The sequence below is a fragment of the Microtus ochrogaster genome, chromosome 2, assembly GCF_000317375.1.
Source record: "Microtus ochrogaster isolate Prairie Vole_2 chromosome 2, MicOch1.0, whole genome shotgun sequence".
Lineage (NCBI taxonomy): Eukaryota > Metazoa > Chordata > Mammalia > Rodentia > Cricetidae > Microtus > Microtus ochrogaster.
In genome coordinates, this window is record NC_022010.1 from 52,894,782 (window position 1) to 52,912,555 (window position 17,774).

Consider the following 17,774-nt stretch of genomic DNA (forward strand, 5'->3'; position numbering starts at 1 on the left):
AAGGTAAAAATCTGAATTTCACAGCCAGTGTGGGCTTCCACATCTAATCAATCATTTAGTCATTCCTGAGCTAGGAAAGGGTACCCCATAGAAGTTATACATAGTTACTGCCAAAGGTACAAGAGTCTTTTGAGTTATTTGACAAAGACACTTAAAAAGAAATCCAGATATTTAACCAACCTGATCTTGTTCAACCTTGACACTTATTATATACACGCAACGGATGTTTGCTGAAACTTTCTATATCTCATGGTCTGCGCTGAGAGCTAGACTCAGTGGCTAGTGGACCATGCCCTGTGGATGCCCTTGGAGGGCTTGTGTTCCAGGGAAGAGAAATACTCTCAGCGAGTGAGTGATGTCATGCCGGGAGGTGCTGAGTGCTGCTCGGACTGAGTTCAGGAAAGGAACGGGTTTTTGACAGGCATGTGACTGGAGTGACTGAGCCAGCAGCAGAGGCATCTAGGAGAACATCTTTAGTCGATGACACAGCAACTGTGAGGCTTGAGGTTGGAGTGGACTTAAAGTTCAGGGGTCAATCAATGTGCGTGGGGGTAAAATGGCAGGGTAGGGCCGGGGATCAGACACATTCTACGGTTGCATACAGTACAGTCAAGACTATACTCACACGCCATGCTGGAGTCCTTGTACTTGCCTATATGCACAGCATGGAGGGTCCGCAGTTGCCACCCATTTTTTGTGACTCCTAATTGCTCACTTGGTCTTAGAAAGATTTCTTTCCATTCGTCTATCGCTCAGCCTCTGTCAGCCTTTCCTGCCACTGTCCTGTCCCCAGCCTGCCTTACTCTCATTCTCCCTTAGTGGAGGATGACAAACTATCCCCATTGTTGACTCTCAGTTGATAAAGATTTTTATTTGTTTTTGTTTTGCTAAATGTTTCTTTTTTTAGAAATTGGTACCACCGTGCACTTCAAGCAAAAAGGTATGGCTCCTATTTATAAACACCTTCTAGACATTTAGTTAAGATTCCACAGCAATATAGTGTGATCTTATGCACTTGAGTTTGCTTTAGCGTTGTGATTTGTGATAACAAATTTCAGTAACGCAGTTAGCAATATTTTTTCTCAGATTGTGAACTTTCTTATTAACAAAGAGCTGTCTATCTGACCCATCGCCCCTGGAGTGTTTTGACAGTGACTTACTTTAAATCCCTGGAATAAACCAAGTTGTTCTGACCCCTCCTGTCCCCTCCCCCATCCCCTATGTGCTTCATCTTAAGTGTCCATGGTTAATCCCACAGACCTCACTTTGTATGATGGTCATTACACAGTGTCAGCACTCTCGGGATTTTACACTCACTTGCTGACTGGTCAAGCAAATGTATGGCTGGGCTCCACACCTCCTTCGGTCCTAACAGCTAAGTGTCAACTCCTGAGCTGAGGCATGGGAGCGGTTCACATTTCCACCCTGCCTCAGTTCTCTCTCTCCACTCTTGAGAGTCTTGCTTGCTGCAGCCTACCTGGACGGTCAGCTCCTAAAAGATGCCACATCATGGTTTCTGGGTGCTCCTGCCAGCCATGTGGCACATAGGCCATGTACTTATTGTCTTTATAAAGACAGGGCAGACCTGTCATCGCTTTATTAAATAAACCCTAAAAATGCAAGCAGCAACGACTTCCGACTTGTCCACCCTCTACACCCACTAGATCAACCTCACATTGTCTAGCTCCAGCCAAACGCAAAGGAAGCAGTGGTGAGTCCAGATGGCACATTCCTTCAAATCCCAGGGGTAATCCATTGGCTGTCAGTGGTCATTAGGAAAACCACTTTCCTTCTGAGTCATGAGAGGAACGAGACAACCCCGATCATCACCAATAATAAAAACATATTCTTTGGGGATTTACATCTTCCAGCATCCAAAAGCCGGAGAGCTTTTATGGTTGCATAGACCGGTACCCTGTTGGTGGGTTGTCTTTGCAGTTCATCACTATCTAGCAGATAGGAAGTAGCCAAGAGTATACTCTTAAGACAGGACTTGTTGAGGCAAGAAGGCATAAAATATTAGTGGCTTCTTTAGCCCTTTATCTTTTTCTAAGAGAATCACAAAATATCCATTAATTTGCCCAGTAGTGCACATGAAGCCTCCGGACTTTGATGTGGATGATGAATAAGGTATAGCTTTTTATTCAAATATCATCATGATAAGATATCAGTGTGAGTGCGAGTAGTAACTACATTTTTCATAAATGGTGTGCAGAAAGTGCTTCATAATGTTTTCTGGTTTGGGGTTTGTTTGTTTTACATTGGTCTTTCTTTTTGTGTGTGTGTCAGGGCCTAATGCATTCCAGGCTGTCCTTAAACTCATATTACCAAGCAGATCATAATCTCCTTGCCCTCCTGCCTCTACTTCCCAAGTACTAGGCTACAGCCGTGCTCCAACACACCTGCCTTGAGGAGAAAGACGTGTTGCTCTTAGCTGTATTACAAGACAGCTCAGGCTGACAAAAATCTCACTTTCTAGAGGGTAAATACAGAGAGTAAATGCAGGAAGAGTCTATGTTTACGATATAGTATTCAAAACCAGTGCTCTCTCTCCTCTCATCAGCTCCAGTCCTGGGGATTACAGGCTTCAACCCAAATTCAACCACACAGAGGAAACTGAACTAGCAGTAAATGGACAGAAGGTGGCACCAGAGTCAATGTTATCCCACTAGCCTTCAACATGGCTTCCCAAGCCAGTGAAGTGCTTTGCGCAGGCCTGGTAGATTACACAGAACTTCTGTTTTGGAGATTCTACAGACTGTGGGCCTCTGCTATTCAGCATTTTTTTTTCATAAATTGCTAAGATTTTCATTTTATTTTTAGTCATTCCATCAGCCTTCGACAATTCCAAGGCAATTTTTTTTTCTCTTTTTGTATAATAGAAACACAACTTAAGACTAACTCCAATTTCTAACTGGCAGCCAGGGATGGCCACTGACATGGTTAAAGGTGACTTGGAATAAAACCAGTCACAGTGGAAAAAACAAAGGCAGCACCATTGGTCTGCGAATTATAAAGCCTCCCCAAAACAGGCATTTGAAGAAAAACAAAGCAATGAGCTCAGAATCCTACATCAGATCAGCAGCAGAGAATCTTGCCCAAAACTTTCTCATATTCTTCCGTTTTAGGAAGTTTATTAAGCAGTAATAATTAATTATTTGCAGTAAGTTATAGGTTTTGTCCTTTTATAAACTGGGTCACAACAAGGTGAACTCTCATATTTACCTTCATATAGTCTCGCATCCCCTGCGTGACGACCTTAATTTATTATTTCACTGCACCTGAAGTTTGGCTCTTACTAGTAAATCTAAAAGCTCCAAGTCATACAGGCTCAGTGGTTCAGTGGGTAAAGTCACCTGCTACCAAGCCCGAGGACCTGAGTTTGGTCCCTGGGACCCACATCAGGGAAGGGGAGAATGGCTATCATTAGTCATCCTCTGGCCACAGACATCATGACATGCAAGCATACACTGACATAGACACATAATAAGTAGATAAAACGGTTTGGGTTTTCTTTAAACCTGATCTAATTCATAAACATGTTTGATTTGGGCTGGTATTTCATTTATTTCTGAAAGCAAAATTTTTGCCTTGTGAATACCATACTGAGTATTTCCCAAGTCCCGCAGAGACCATATAGGATATGGTTAAATATCATGATGTCATTCTGGTCTGTGATATGAAGCCACGGAACAAGCTTTTGGATTCCTATTTGCCTATCTGTTCGTAAAACGAAGTTATGTTTTCAAATTTGTGCCTTCGTTGTATCTGTCACTATATGAAAGCAGTTGCTGAGCACAGCCATCTGGTACAGGAACTAAAATTTACCATTTGCATATCAACAAATAAGCAGAATTTTGTAACTACAAACTAAAACATAATTAATGATTTTGTGGATTGTTCTTCCCTGAACTAGACACAAACTGGAATAGTCTCCTATGTAGACACATGCATCTATAATTGCTTACCTAACTTCAATAATTTTCAACTGTTACCCATCTACAGTCTTCTCCAATTCTGCCTATTTACTCTCAAAAATCAATTGTGACAAGAAGAAGCCACATATGTTCATTAAATATCTTCATGAGAGAACTTAATAAATAATAATTGATGTAGGCAAAATATCTTTACCAGATGTACATAATGCATTTCAGATGTGTGATAAGACTATCCAGAATACAATTAAAGATTATTGACATTTATAGCATGAATTTTTATTACAACAGAACAGCATACAAAAATAAAAGTTAATTTCTTTTATTATGCATTTCAAAAGACCAGTAATATATACATGTATCATACAGGTACAAATAAGTATCTAGACAGCAATATAAACTTGCCCATGTGTGTGTAAAGATGGGCAGACCACAGATAACACACAGCCAGGCATGCAAATGCCTTAAGAAGAATGTTGACTTTAGCATGTTTTTCTAACTTGCTAGGAGTATATTATGCTTTTAGATAATAGGACATTTGCTGTCTTAAAATTTCCTACCTCTTGAGTAAAATGATAAGACCAGTTTCCTTAGCTGTCATTAGATATTACTCACTTCTCAGCTGTCAGAAAGACAATGTAGCCCATCCTGGCACTAAAAATGAGTACAGAAAAAAGCAAATTGTGCTCTTTTTTTGGGAATCCATTTCAAAACAAAAGTCATTTTGGCATATAAGACCTTAATTTTTGTATAGCTTTTCTCTATTCTGGAAACCCTGCTGGTACATTAATAGACACACGTGCCAGGAAACTCAAATGCCTAATATAGAGACAGCCACTAAAAAGATACAGGAGGAAAACTCGCTACTGGGACAGGAGTCCTGGGAGTTTGACAGTCCCAAGCATCTAGGAAGTTTGGCAGAGGACAGGAGGAGGTCATAGCAGACACTGTATGAAGTCTCAGAACACTTGGACACCAGAGGCTGGTGACAATCACTCAGGTGCTTTAAGCCTCAGTCTCATGAGACTGAACCTGAAGGTGTTCAGAGTGTCTCTTATTAATATGAGCATAGACATTCAGGAAATCTCAGAATGAGTTGTTTGACTAGAGATGATGGATATTTAACTTTTTGATTCTGTTCCCATGGCTTTATACCAGACAAAGCTCATTTTGCATAATTGAAAGCCTTGAAGTTTGCATATGTTCCTATTTTCATATTAAGCAATGTTCTGTAAAGCTCTAGCCAAAATATCTTATCATTCTCTCCCTCTCCCCCCTCGCTCTAATACTGTCTCCATCTTCTTGTAGTTTTTGTCTGAACTAACCATTGTTTTAACCAGTCTGAATTTCACTCACCAAAGGTTTGACCAAGATACACACGGCTGTTCTTGCCTGCTGAAATTTGCCATGTGGTGGCAACCAAGACCCTAGAATTAGACACCAAGGTTAAATATTCAGCCTTGCTCCCAATGAGCTGTGCACATGTGTACTGTGGATGTGATATCTCTGTTCCTTTGATATCTCACTGTAAAACAGTTTTTTGTTTTAGTAAGCACACCACTGTGTGTTCATATTTATAGCTTTATTTACAAAATGTGCATCACAATACACTATGGTACTGTAAAGCTCTGTATTGATTTTAATTTATTCTTATCATTGTTTTTGATATTTAAGATGGAACATAGATTGGGAGTCCCTTCTTGAATTCAGTATTTTTCCCTGTTACCCGCCCTAAATTTGATCCATTTTAACCAGCCTGGTGAAAAGTCATTCACCAGAAGACCTTGCCATTTTAGAGGTATGCCATCAGTTTTACAAACCCATGCACGCCCACTCAAACAGACCCTGCATATGTGCCCATAAGATTTCAAAGTGGCTCATAATTACAGTCAGGTCAGTTTCTATTTTGAGTCTCATCGTCTAAGCATATAGCCTTAAAATCAAAGTCTCTTCAGTGAGAGAAAAAAAAAATGTTCTTCTTTTTAATTTTTTCCTTTCAATGAAATATAATCACAGCTAGACAGAAGGAGGAAACAGAATCAGAAGTGTACATGGTGAGCTGTAAGTCAGACTTACAACCTCTGCCTCAACAGTACTCATTATCACCCCAACATGGATCTTTGTTCCTCCACCCTCCCTCCACTATACCCTCAGACCCAAACCCGCATCCCATTCCCATTGGTCATGCGAGTGACCCAGAATGACACCTCAGGATCAGTCCCAGGTCAGGTCCATCCTCGGCTGCCCCAGGTTTGAACCTGCTGCCGAGCCTCATCACTTCGGTTGGCTTTCTTTTGTTTGCTTTTGTTCTCAATTTCTACAGTGATGACTTTGGGGAGGATGAGCTCCACTTCTGCATAAGACTCGGGTGTTTTGTTTGTTTGCTTGCTTTTTTCATCTTGCTAAGGTACCATCCATGCTTAAACACTACTTTGTAATAGTTGCCCCGTATAAAAGAATAAATAATCCTGCCTCTTTCCTGTGAAAAAGATGTCGGAGACTGATGACTGATCCCATCTGAGATTGATGGAGCTGCTTTGATGAGTCTTCAGGGAGGGCCTGCTTTGAGCTCCTGTAGGAGCCACACCACTGTTTGCAGTCTTAATCACTATCGGCTCCACAGTAATTGTGTGGAGACTGTGGGAGAGGAAGGTGGCTCAACAGAGTCGTGACAGCCACATTAGCAGCTTCTCAAGCAGGAGTCTTTCCATATTCAAATTCCATATTCTCTTGTACCCCAGAGAGGATGGGAATTAGAAGGTGGGAGCCATCATGAGCACAGACAGCTAGACATCAGTACCTGGCCACGCCTTGCCTCTGATGCCAGCCTTAGTCAGCTGTCCAGTGGAGCTGGCAGAAGGTCCTTATCCTGTCTCTCTCTCTCTCTCTTGCTCTGCAGGACCCGGGTCGGTGAGAGGAATCAACGGATCCATCAGTCTGGCCGTACCACTGTGGCTGCTGGCAGCATCCCTTCTCTGCCTTCTCAGCAAATGTTAATAGAATAAAAATTCAAAAATAATTACAAAAACACACAAAAGTGCGTCACACAGATACAGAGAGAGAGAGTGCAAAATGGGGTGGGGGGAGACTATTATTTCACAAGTTTGTGTGTTTATAAATGGAGGGGGATATGAAAATGAAGAAAATACAACGCTAAAAGCAACTTTAAGATCCATCAATAAAATCTGAGTGTACCTTAGGGTGGGGAACCTCTACTGGAATATGTGTCTATCTTCTAAGCTAATGATTGCTGTGTTTAGGTTCCGCCATGATAAAAATGTCTGACGTTGTACAAATGAGACTAGTCAGGAAGTACCAGATGGATATTGACGCCCCACACACTTTATCCTTCCTTCATCCATTTTCACCTGTGGGGGGAAAAAGAAGAAGGTCTTGCCTTTGGTGTTTATATTGCCATATTTTTTTTTTCTGTTTTTCATTTGAGATGATGTGTAGCCATTTTGGACTATCAAAGGAAACCCATGTAGAGCCTTTCTCAGCTCCCCTGCCTCTACCACCTCTCTAACTTTTTGAGAACACCCCCTTTCCCTCCAGTGTGTTCTGTCCTCCACCACACATTCTAAATATCCCCTTTTTCTCTACCCCCGCCCCCTCTGCCCCAGCAACCCAATCAGGCCGCAAATGCTAGGAAGTGCCATTTTCAGTTTTCTCCACTGTGCGCGTGTGTGCTCAAGTCTCTTCGCTCTCACGTAGGTGTACATGTGTGTGAGCGTGTATGTGTCTCTCTCTAAAGCATGCCAAGGGAATGGTCCATGTGTACATAGACTCATTGTGCTGTAGATACTGTCCTGCATTGTAATTGTGAGATGCGGCTGTAACACATTGCTGGGGGAGGCGGCTGGGTGGGAGGCAAGGAGCAGAATCCCTCCCCCACTTCATGGTTGTCACATGACATCAGTGCACATTCGAACCAAGCTGTGCTCCTTCTGTGGGCAGGACCCCATACCCCTCCTAGCCCCATTTTCAAAACCCAGTCGGGAGTCACTCAGAATATCACTGTAAATGAAAGTGCCTACTATCGATAGGGTGAGCAGACTGGGAACAGTCCCGTGGCCTGGATGACATGACCTGGGAGAAAATGGTTTCTGATTTCACTCTTATTTTACAAGCCTGGGGAATTGATTCATGCATTTCCTAGCTTTATCAAGGCTGAGCCCACTGAAGAGATATGTTACATATATTGAGCAGGTCTCCAGAAACAAGGGAAAGAGGAGGCCATGGAGATCCTACGCAGGCCTGCTTAGTCCCTCAGTAACCTTCAGATAACACATCACTTGCCCCATAATTCCCCTAAGTAGAGATTGCTGCCTCTTTCAGATGAAAGATTGGAAGGGAGACATGGAAAGTAGATGGATGCCCAAGTCCCTCTTGCAGAGGCCGCCAAACCTCTAAGGCAAAGTACTGGCCATCACAAAATAGGGATTCCAGGCTTTGTTCTCCCTTGTAGACCATCATCCTTGAGTTCTAGACTAAAGCTTTTTTAGGTTTCCGCTCCACCGATGTGTATAGCACCATTGCCCATGGGAGCTATTTCGTGTTTGACAGCCAGGCCACTCGGATGCAGATTGCATTCACCTTCTCTACTCTGTTTAGACTTACATCTCTGACAGTCACTGTGACACTAACAATGACACCTGAGCTAATTGCTTAACCGTCAGGTCTGGGCAACTTGTGATGAATTCAGGCAGAAGTTGTGTGAACATTCCATAGCTCAGTACATTACCAAGACTGTTTTCCAAGGGGAAGCCTTCCAGGAAAGACTGTCTCTGTACGTGGGCATCTTTGATAGAAAACCATCCACCAAGTTCCTTTAGACTATAGAGACATCCAACCTAATTCACCTAAGGAAAGGATGGAGGATTAGTGTCGAGGCCATAATGTGTTATGTCACAGAGCCAAATAGTAGCTCACAAGTTTTCTAACATTTAAAATGGCTGTCACATTGATACAAAAATGAAGAGAAGGAAAGAAGGAAGAAAGGAAAGAAGAAACGGAAGGAAGGAGGGAGGGATGAAGGAAGAATGAAAGGAATTTGAGCAGTATTTTATATTTCTTCTAAGGAATTACATCATTTACTTTATAAACCTGTCACATCCTCTCTTTGTGGATTGGCAGTTGTGGCATGAGACAGATGGCAGACAGAGCTTAGGATGGGTAAGGGGATTGATTTATGGATGCTCAAGAGGTAGGATATTAATTCTTATCTAAGAACTTAGCTATTACAACACAGAGAAGATGTGCCGCATTCCAATATGACATAGTGGCAATCTGGGATGGCTCTAGCAGTCTGCTCCCCTTTGTAGAAGAACTGAGGGATACATGCTTCCCACATTAAAGAGGCATCCACATCCTCAGGTGAAATCTTAGAGGTGTGCATGCAAGTCTAGATAGAAGAAAGGAAGGAGTTTATTCAGCATTGTTTGGGACTGGTTTCAGAAATAGATAGCTGTAACATCTCACAGGCTTTAACCATACACCTGGTCTTCGGTGTCCCCATCATCTTAGAAGGACAAATTCTTGATTTTGTGGCAGGAGCCTCTCCTTTGAAAAGAATCCCTGATCATATCTATACCATTTTTTGTTTGTTTTATTATAAAAGACCATAGAGGAAATAGCTAAAGATACTTTTTAAATGTGATGCTTACTCATATCTCCAGCAGGATCTGAGAGTTTTAAAATTTTCTCCTTCCTGTGGAAAAAACATGGGTGTTATATACCATATAGGTTTGAGAATACTGCTAAGTCATATGGAGAACTGAGGACAATATTCTTTGAAGCAAGATTAGAATCACTATAGGGTCAGAGGACCTACACCAAGATGCCATACATTCAACAGTAAAGTAATCACATTGCTATAAATGATCTCACTTGTCGGCACTCAAATTACTGAAGTAGCAAACAAGCAATTGGGAATAATAAGCATCAAGAAGTGGAATTCATCCATTAATTGGGACCACTCATGTATTTCATATGCTTTGTATGAAAAGTGAACTTGCACCATTCACAAAACAAAGTCCTTAGCCTCATATTTCAGTTTAAAAAGCAGAAATGACCTTGACCCAGGGCAGGCCTCAACAAAGGAGAACTCTCCTAGAGCTCAACAATGGCAAAATTATTTATTCTCTGTGCAGTTGTTGATCAAAACCGCTTTGCCTAGTGGAAGGAACGCTGTTCTTTTAAAACAGCCTTGTCCAAAATGAATGACTGCTTATGGGAAAGCAGATGTATTTCCTGCTCAGAAGGACTTTCCGCTTGGCTCTTGTCTTCTCTTCCAAGTGAGACAGACATTTTGTCCCCTCACCATGGACATTTTTTTCCCTTTAACTCCATAGGAAACTGGGGCTATTCAAAGAGACCTTGTAACAAAACTCGTGATTTTCACGTTCTTGGAGGACAGAAACAAAGGCGCGTTTCTCCTCCAGAGATGGACTTTACCTCCTCTGCCTACAGAAACTAAACATCTCAGCATCAAACTGCTTTGAGTTTTTACTTCTCAGCTCACAGTCACAGGGTCCTCCTTGAGTTGACTACGGTGTGACAGCTTCTACCGGCTAGTCTCCCTAGATTTTTCATTTTGTTCCTTATAGGGTTTGGATTTTTTGTGCATAATAATAATATATGTGTGTATGTATTGTTTTAAATCTTATCTTTACAAAGGATATATTTACAATCATGTATGTATTATAAGAAAAATTAGAACAATGGTTTAAACTTAAAAGAAAAAGAGAATTTGGTTTACTTAAAAAAAAAAAAAAAGAGCTACGCTTCATTTGAAAGACACAGGTCCCCTTTTGCCAACCTTGTTACTATTTGTTTGAAAGAAATTTGCCTATGAGACCAAATGCTTTAGGATTAACTATGTCATCATGTTTTTCTTCCTTCTTAATAAATTCTCAGCTGGGATTTAGTCCTGGTTCCCCTGCAAACTGCCAGTTTTTAGAACAATATAAGTGCAATGTTACATCTGACCCAAAAAAGATATCAAAATTCTGAAGACAAACAAACATACCATAAAAAAATTGTGAGATAGATCCCAAGTTAAGAAACACAAACCCACTTCAGGAAGTGTCTTAGTCTGCCCAAGTGACGTAAATTCACCATTATGGTCGACATCATATCTGTAAATAACTCACAAGAGGGAAAATGAACTTCACATCTGCCTGCATACCAGTGGGAAGAAAAGTAAACCATTCTCGTTTGCGTTTAGCTGTGCTGTCCAAAGGTCACCAACTGAACCTTAAGAAAGTAGTTGGTTTTGCCCGCAATGTATATCACTTTCCTCTTGGCAGGGCTGCCGATGTTAACATTAGGTTTAGGTTTAGCTTAGCATTCCTGTCAGCGAAATGTTTATGGATATTGGAGAAAACTTATTTTAAAATCCTGATTTCTCGTCAGTGCGTTTGCATACTGTGCTGATTAATAAATTAGGCACCAATCATGTGTAAATCAATGTAAATCACTAGTTTATATGCATAATATAAACTATGTAAACTTCATTTTCCACGCAGAGCCCAAGTTCAGCTAAACCTATAAATCTTAAAGAAAAGGAAGTCAAATAACAAGAAGAAAACCCAAAGCTTTTTACAGGTCAAACATCTAGTAGAAAACCTGAAGTTCCAAACATGGTTGTCTTCGCCAAAGGAAGTAGACACCCAGAACACTTAAAGGCAGTTCCAGCCAAGCACAAATGGTTCTCCTTAGTTCTTTAGCTTGACCCAACAAACTCTAGGCAAACTGGAAGAAAGACGAATGGGGTGTGAAAGGCTCCTGTGTACCAGGTTATTGTCAGCCAATATATATTTTATTGTATCTTTAGTTAAATAGCATCGCCAGATTCACCAATAAGTACATGAACAAATTATCACATATCCCCCATTTTTGTCTGCTTTACACTTAACCAAACCCATAAAATGTTTTTGACATCCCAATTTGAATAAATTATGTGATGTAAGAAATACGTTATATTCTTGAGAAACATCTGGCTGAAGCGCCCTGCTTTTTTTTTTTAATATATATTCTCTAGTAGCCTCATGGATCTGCATGCCTATGGGTTCCAAAGAAGGCACAGGGTCGTTTGAACAGGGAGCGTCTCTCATAGGTTTTACCTCAGTCCTCTGAAGTGCCTGCAGAGTTAACACAGGGTCCTGCCTACCATTTCTCTAATCAGACCTGAAAGAATCATCAAAGTGACTATAGGGATGTCCAACAAGACAATTCTAAAGGGAAATTTGGCTCACCTTGATGAGAGTCTTACTTTAGTCCACCTAAGACCTCTGTAAAGTGAAAGTGTAAAGTGTAATCAGGATTGGAGTCAGGAAAGTTGGGTTGTTCTCTGTGTCTTGACACACAAAAAGCCGTGGGATGTTGATGTTGGTAAGTTATTTTACATTCCTGAGTTTTTAGCTTTCTCACTCCAAAGGTAAAGAATTTAGATGACAGTCCGTAGCCTCTTCCACCTCTAAACTCTGATTTTAAATATGAATTGAAATTTTATTAAGTGCTGCCACCCATGGAGGACCCAAAAAGAACCATTGCTGGTCTCAGGTTCTCTCTCTCTTCCACAACATAGCTCCTTCTAGAACACAGAGTCTCCAGACTGAATCCATAGTTCTCTTCTGAGCGAACTTTCTTAGAGATGCAGAGTGAAATCCCCGAAATACCTGAGGTGGCTTCCTTGTTCATGATCTTGGGAAATGAGACTGTTGAACTTCAGCCTAATAACCTTTCATAGGAAGGAAAATGGCCAGATTGGGTATTATGTATGTAACACATGAGGAAATTGTGCCAGCAAGAGGAAACATCGGCCTTCTCTCATCCTGGGCCAAACATTTCTCTCATCCTTATAGTAAATGTGTGTCTCGGAAAACTCTCGGCTGGTCCCAAGCAAGTTCAAAAGGCTGTTTTGTGAGAAACAGGCAAGGAGGAGGTTGACTCATAGGCTGTGACATCAAGCAAGTGGTTAGAGAGGCCTCATTTTTTTTAACAGTTCGGATTGGTCCAGATATGTGGGAAATAGGACATAAAAGCCCATTGGGAGGCATGATCGAAGGGAGTGTGAGCTGGAAAAGCGAAGACCAAATGGGATAGCTAAGTTTCCAGAAAAGGAGGTTGAACAAGAACAGTTGCTTGGAGCAGTAAATGAGGGATTTGTTCCGTTGGGCCACGTCCTGGGCAGATTCGGAGCAGGTCCACTTGTCCTTCCCACTCTGTTTTCAACATTCAGCCTAGCAACTGTCCAGTCACCTTTTCATGAACCCTCCCAAAGAGCACAAGGAATAGGGGTCTCCTGGACACTGAAGAGCAGAGTTTACTCATCACTTCCAGCATTAGTCTCACTTTAGACGAGGATGTTCAGTGGGCTTACTCTTCTCAGGACACTCCATAAAGTGGGAGAGAGACCCACCCACCGAATACCTCCCCGATTCCATGTTGTTCCCAAGGCACAGCTTTTCGGATGGTGCTTGCGAGTCCACCCTGCAGCTACCCGCTTCCCAATACAAACCCTTCCTGGGTAAATCTAGGCACAGTAAAAAAAAAATCTGCTTCTTGCAAACGAAGAAAACCCACGGAGCTAGCCTCCTGGCGTGCAGCAGCTGCCCTCACCATTGGTCAGGAGCCTCTTTGAACCCACTCACCTAAGTCTTTGCTCTTCACCAGAGAATGAACATGGTTCATCCTGGTGAACTTTGGCTAAGTTCTGCTTCCCTAGATATTTCCTAGGAGGGGGGAGGCTAACGGGATGAAATAAGAAGGGGAAGGACGGAGGCCTTCACCTTCTCCCCAGCTCTGCTTCAACCCCTCCCTTTCCATTGCTCTCTTAAAGGTTGTATAAATCCTGTTCTTGGTTAGAAGTCTCCTCATTAACAGTGTTATATACATATAAATATTATATAAAATATATTCCTTTTACCAGCCCTCTAGACATGAACTGATCTTCCCTTGATGATACCAACACATGGCCATTTTTTTGGTTCAGTTATTTTGTTGCTCAAGTTATTTTATTTTTGTTTATTGGGTGGATATTTTTTTTTCCCTGACTACTAGCTCTGTGAAGGAAAGTAAAAAGCGCAATGTGTGTAAAAAAAAAAAAAAAGGTAAAATTCAAAACAAGCCTTTTTTTCTTTTAAAATGTATTTAAATTCTGGTTCTTTCTTCTGTTACTTCACACGTATGAATGCTCTGCTCTTCTGTGATCTTAAAACAAAATGAAATAAACGTGAAAAGGAGATGTGTCTTGGTTGACCTGAGTCCAAGTGATCTTGTGGTTGGCTGCCCTGTTTCTCGACGGTTTTAGTGAATAGCTCAGGAAATGAAGCCAGGGAGAGGCAGACAAAATACTGGAAAATGGCTGCAAGGCTTTCTGACAAAGTTTCCTCTGCGGACGTGCATTTGCTATTTACCTTAATTGTCTTCCCTAAGAAAAAACAAAGGGAGCCCCTGATATTTTGTTTTCCTCTGTCTTCTTTTAAAGCTAATCAGAAAAATATGAGCAAATTACCCAGAGGAAGCTGCCGAGGAGGAAGGCACTCAGGAGAACGTGAATGGTCTCTGGGATCAGAACCAAGAGGACATCATGTCCTTTCATGAACGTCTCCATTTCTACAGTTGTCTTTAAGGGTTAGTTTGAATGAAACCCTAAGTTGCCTCCCAAAGCTGCCTGTTATTCTACCTATGAAAATACAGTTTGCTTTCCATTCTTGTTGAAATTTAGCTTCACAGAATAGTCTCAGGATCATCACAGAACCCTTATAGCATTGCTTAGAACAGATAAAAATAAGAGAAAGAAAAAAAAAACCCTGTAGAATCTGAGGGTGGCTCTCAATAGTTTCTCAGAATGACCAAGAGGGTCTATAGTTCATTCTTAGCAGTACAATAAGGTCTGAAACCCATTCAAGAGAGCCAGAGAACTAGTCCTAACCTGGCTCCTTCACAGAGAGAGTGAGGAAGTGAGCCATTATGTGTAGCTCCAATAAAATGAAAAGGAAAAAGAAAGTTTTTCCTCTTCAGCCCTGTGGTTCAAGGAAACAGCAGAGAGACTCAATCTTCACATATCTGAATTTCATTAAAGAAACAAGTCAGAGCCCGGTGATGGTGGCACATACCTTTAACCCCCATACTTGAGGCAGAGGCAGCTGTATCTCTGAGTTCAAAGCTAGTCCGGTCTACAGAGTAAAACCCTGTTTCAAAAAAAAAAATCAATTAAACAAATAAAATATCAGAAAATGCCCTTCCATGATGTGTTTATCAAACTCATGTGCCAGCACTAAGACTGTGATGTGTGACAGCCTTCCATTTGTGATCAGCTGAAGACACACACCACAATGCAGATGAGGCGTCTCCAGGCTCAATAGTATGCATGAAAGAATTGAAGGACTCAGGAAAGCCTTGGTGAAGAATTTTATTATTGCAGAAGAGTACAGAAAGAACTAGTCAAAGGGAAGGTCTGGGGGTCGGGCCCTGCCTGTAAAGGTTCTTTGGTCATGTTCATGCAATGAGGGACATTACTCTCTTAGCACATAGACATATCTTTAACCAAAGAAAGTCAACTGAGTTTGAGTGTCCAAAATTTATTCATTGTTGTTGTTCATCTGAGAGTTCATTGCATAGGCATGGTGTGTTGTTCATTGGACACATGCTAGAATGCAGCCTCCAACTCCTTTCTTTGGTCCAGAGGTCAGACTGATAAAAAAAAAAAACACAACTGGCCTTAATACCACAGTTCTAACATTAGCCATACTCCAGATAAGTTACCATCGGGTGTGCTCCAAGCGGGGTAGCTTAGACACGAAATAATCACTCTGAAGCTGTATTAATTAAATCACTGCTTGGCCCTTTAGCTCTAGCTTCTTATTGGCTAGCTCTTACATGTTATTTAACCCATTTCTATTAATCTGTATATTGCCATGTGGCTGTGGCTTACCGGGTAAAATTTCCAGTGTCTGTCTCCAGCGGCTCCATGGCTTCTCTCCAACTCTGCCCTTATTTTCCCCAGCATTCAGCCCAGTTTACCCTGCCTACCTAAGTTCTGCCTTGCTATAGGTCCAAAACAGTATTTTTTTTATTCGTTAATGGTAATCACAGAACACAAAGGGGATTCCCATATCAAAGAATGACTGTCCCTTGGAAGATCCTAAGGATTCCAAGGCCTGGGGACAGAATCAGACAGTTTTACTTTATATTACCCACTTAAAAAAATCATTTAGAGGATTTCTCAGAAGACCTGAGGTTTTATTGCCATGAATCCACAGAAGCTTTGGAGTTTGAAAGATAACACCTTCTCTGATCTTTGAGAACACTGTGAGCTCAGAAGAAATTCTGTAATTTAGCCCCTTTCTGCTCTCTTTGCATCCATCTGCTTGGAAGCATGTTTAACACAGTCTATGAGAGCTGTGAGTTAAGCTGGGACTCTGGTCTAAGGAAGGTATGGTCTTCTCACTTTTGTGGTCCTCTTATGCCTAGCATGGCATTAAATCCATGTTTAGGCTTAGCAAACAATTGTCAAAACAGGATTAAATATTACTCAATTCCTCAAAGCTGTTCCTATGGAATTTGTCCTCTGTCAATCACCGTCTCTTTATTGCTACAGGAGATCTCTGAACCCAAGTCTGTGAAACAGGTGGTAGATCCTTCCCTCACAGACAGAACACACTAAAACCCTGGTAAGCCAGTAACCTGTCAACATGAATAGTCCAAGGCCTTCTCTCTACTCTGGGTCTTAAATTCTTTTTCTTTTTTGAACTAGTCAAAGGTTTATCCTGGTGAAAGGGTACTGAGATGATGACAGTCTCAGAACCAGGAATTGTGTCCTGGGACACACACTGGAAGAAATCACCTCCCCCAGCCCCTCTCACAGACCCACCCTTTCTCCAGAAGGTACTACTAATTCTTGAGTTTTCAAAGCCAGGGAACTCATTTGCTTTTCTCTAAAGTCAGAAGAAAACTGAAGCCTTTTCTCTCTATTTTGCATGATTCTGGGTCTTCTTCCCTTACCCTTGCCTTTCTCCCAGGTCCAAATAAACAAGAATTTCACTGACCATCTTGATAAAGGGCTTCTAGTTCACAAAACAAAAACAGATAAGCAATAAAAACCTTCTGAGTCTCTGTCCTACCCAAAGAAGACAATTCTACGAGGACACACAGACACTGGGAGTAAGTAAACCTGACTAGAAATCTGTAATGAGGAAAATGTTAGATGAGGAGAAACCGATGCTGCAGCCCTGGGCAGGTCCTGTGTGAGTCTGTGACGGTCATGCAGATGCAGTTTAGTCTCAACCACCACAACATGGATTCAGACAATTAGGACAACACACGCTACAAGATTTATTTTTCCTTCTTAATAAAAAAACACCCTTAGGTGTTCTACATTCCATGAGGAGACTATAGGAACTTTGAATAATATTTGAGCAAATTCTTTAACGAAAGAAAACAAACAAAAATAAAAATTTCATAATCCAGAAGACTAAGAATTCCTTCTAGATGGTGACTTTACTCCATACAAAACAGTTGTGTCATGTATTTGATAAGGCTCCTTAGAAGTCGACTCTGTTAGTACAGATCTGTAATTCTAGTTCTTGGGAAGTGGAGGCAGGAGGACCAGGAGTTTGATACAGAGTGAGTTTGAGGCTAGCCTAGGTTAAGCAATACTACATCTCAAAAAGAAAATAGGAAAGGAAGGAGGGAAGGAGGGAAGGAAGGAGAGGGGAGGAGGGGAAGAAAGACTGCCTCAGAGACATATATTCTGGATCCATTCAGCCTTTAGCAACTTTCACCACTTCACCATTCCTTAGGCAGCTACAGTGGTGCCTGGATCCTTCTCCC

The 17,774-nt window shown here is 41.5% G+C and overlaps 1 protein-coding gene across 4 annotated transcripts in view; it reads left to right on the plus strand.

Moving 5' to 3' along the window:
• Lsamp (limbic system associated membrane protein) overlaps positions 1–14,196 on the plus strand; it is a 2,109,134-nt gene extending 2,094,938 nt beyond the window's left edge. For 2 of the 4 annotated variants that reach the window (XM_026786010.1, XM_005344995.3), the window contains 2 exons: positions 908–940; positions 6,835–14,196. In XM_026786010.1, the coding sequence (XP_026641811.1) occupies positions 908–940; positions 6,835–6,932 (131 nt within the window). In that variant the 3' untranslated portion in view covers positions 6,933–14,196. The remainder of the gene's footprint in view (positions 1–907; positions 941–6,834) is intronic. The other 2 variants (XM_026786013.1, XM_005344996.3) reach the window with 1 other exon arrangement.
• Positions 14,197–17,774: the final 3,578 nt, after the last annotated feature.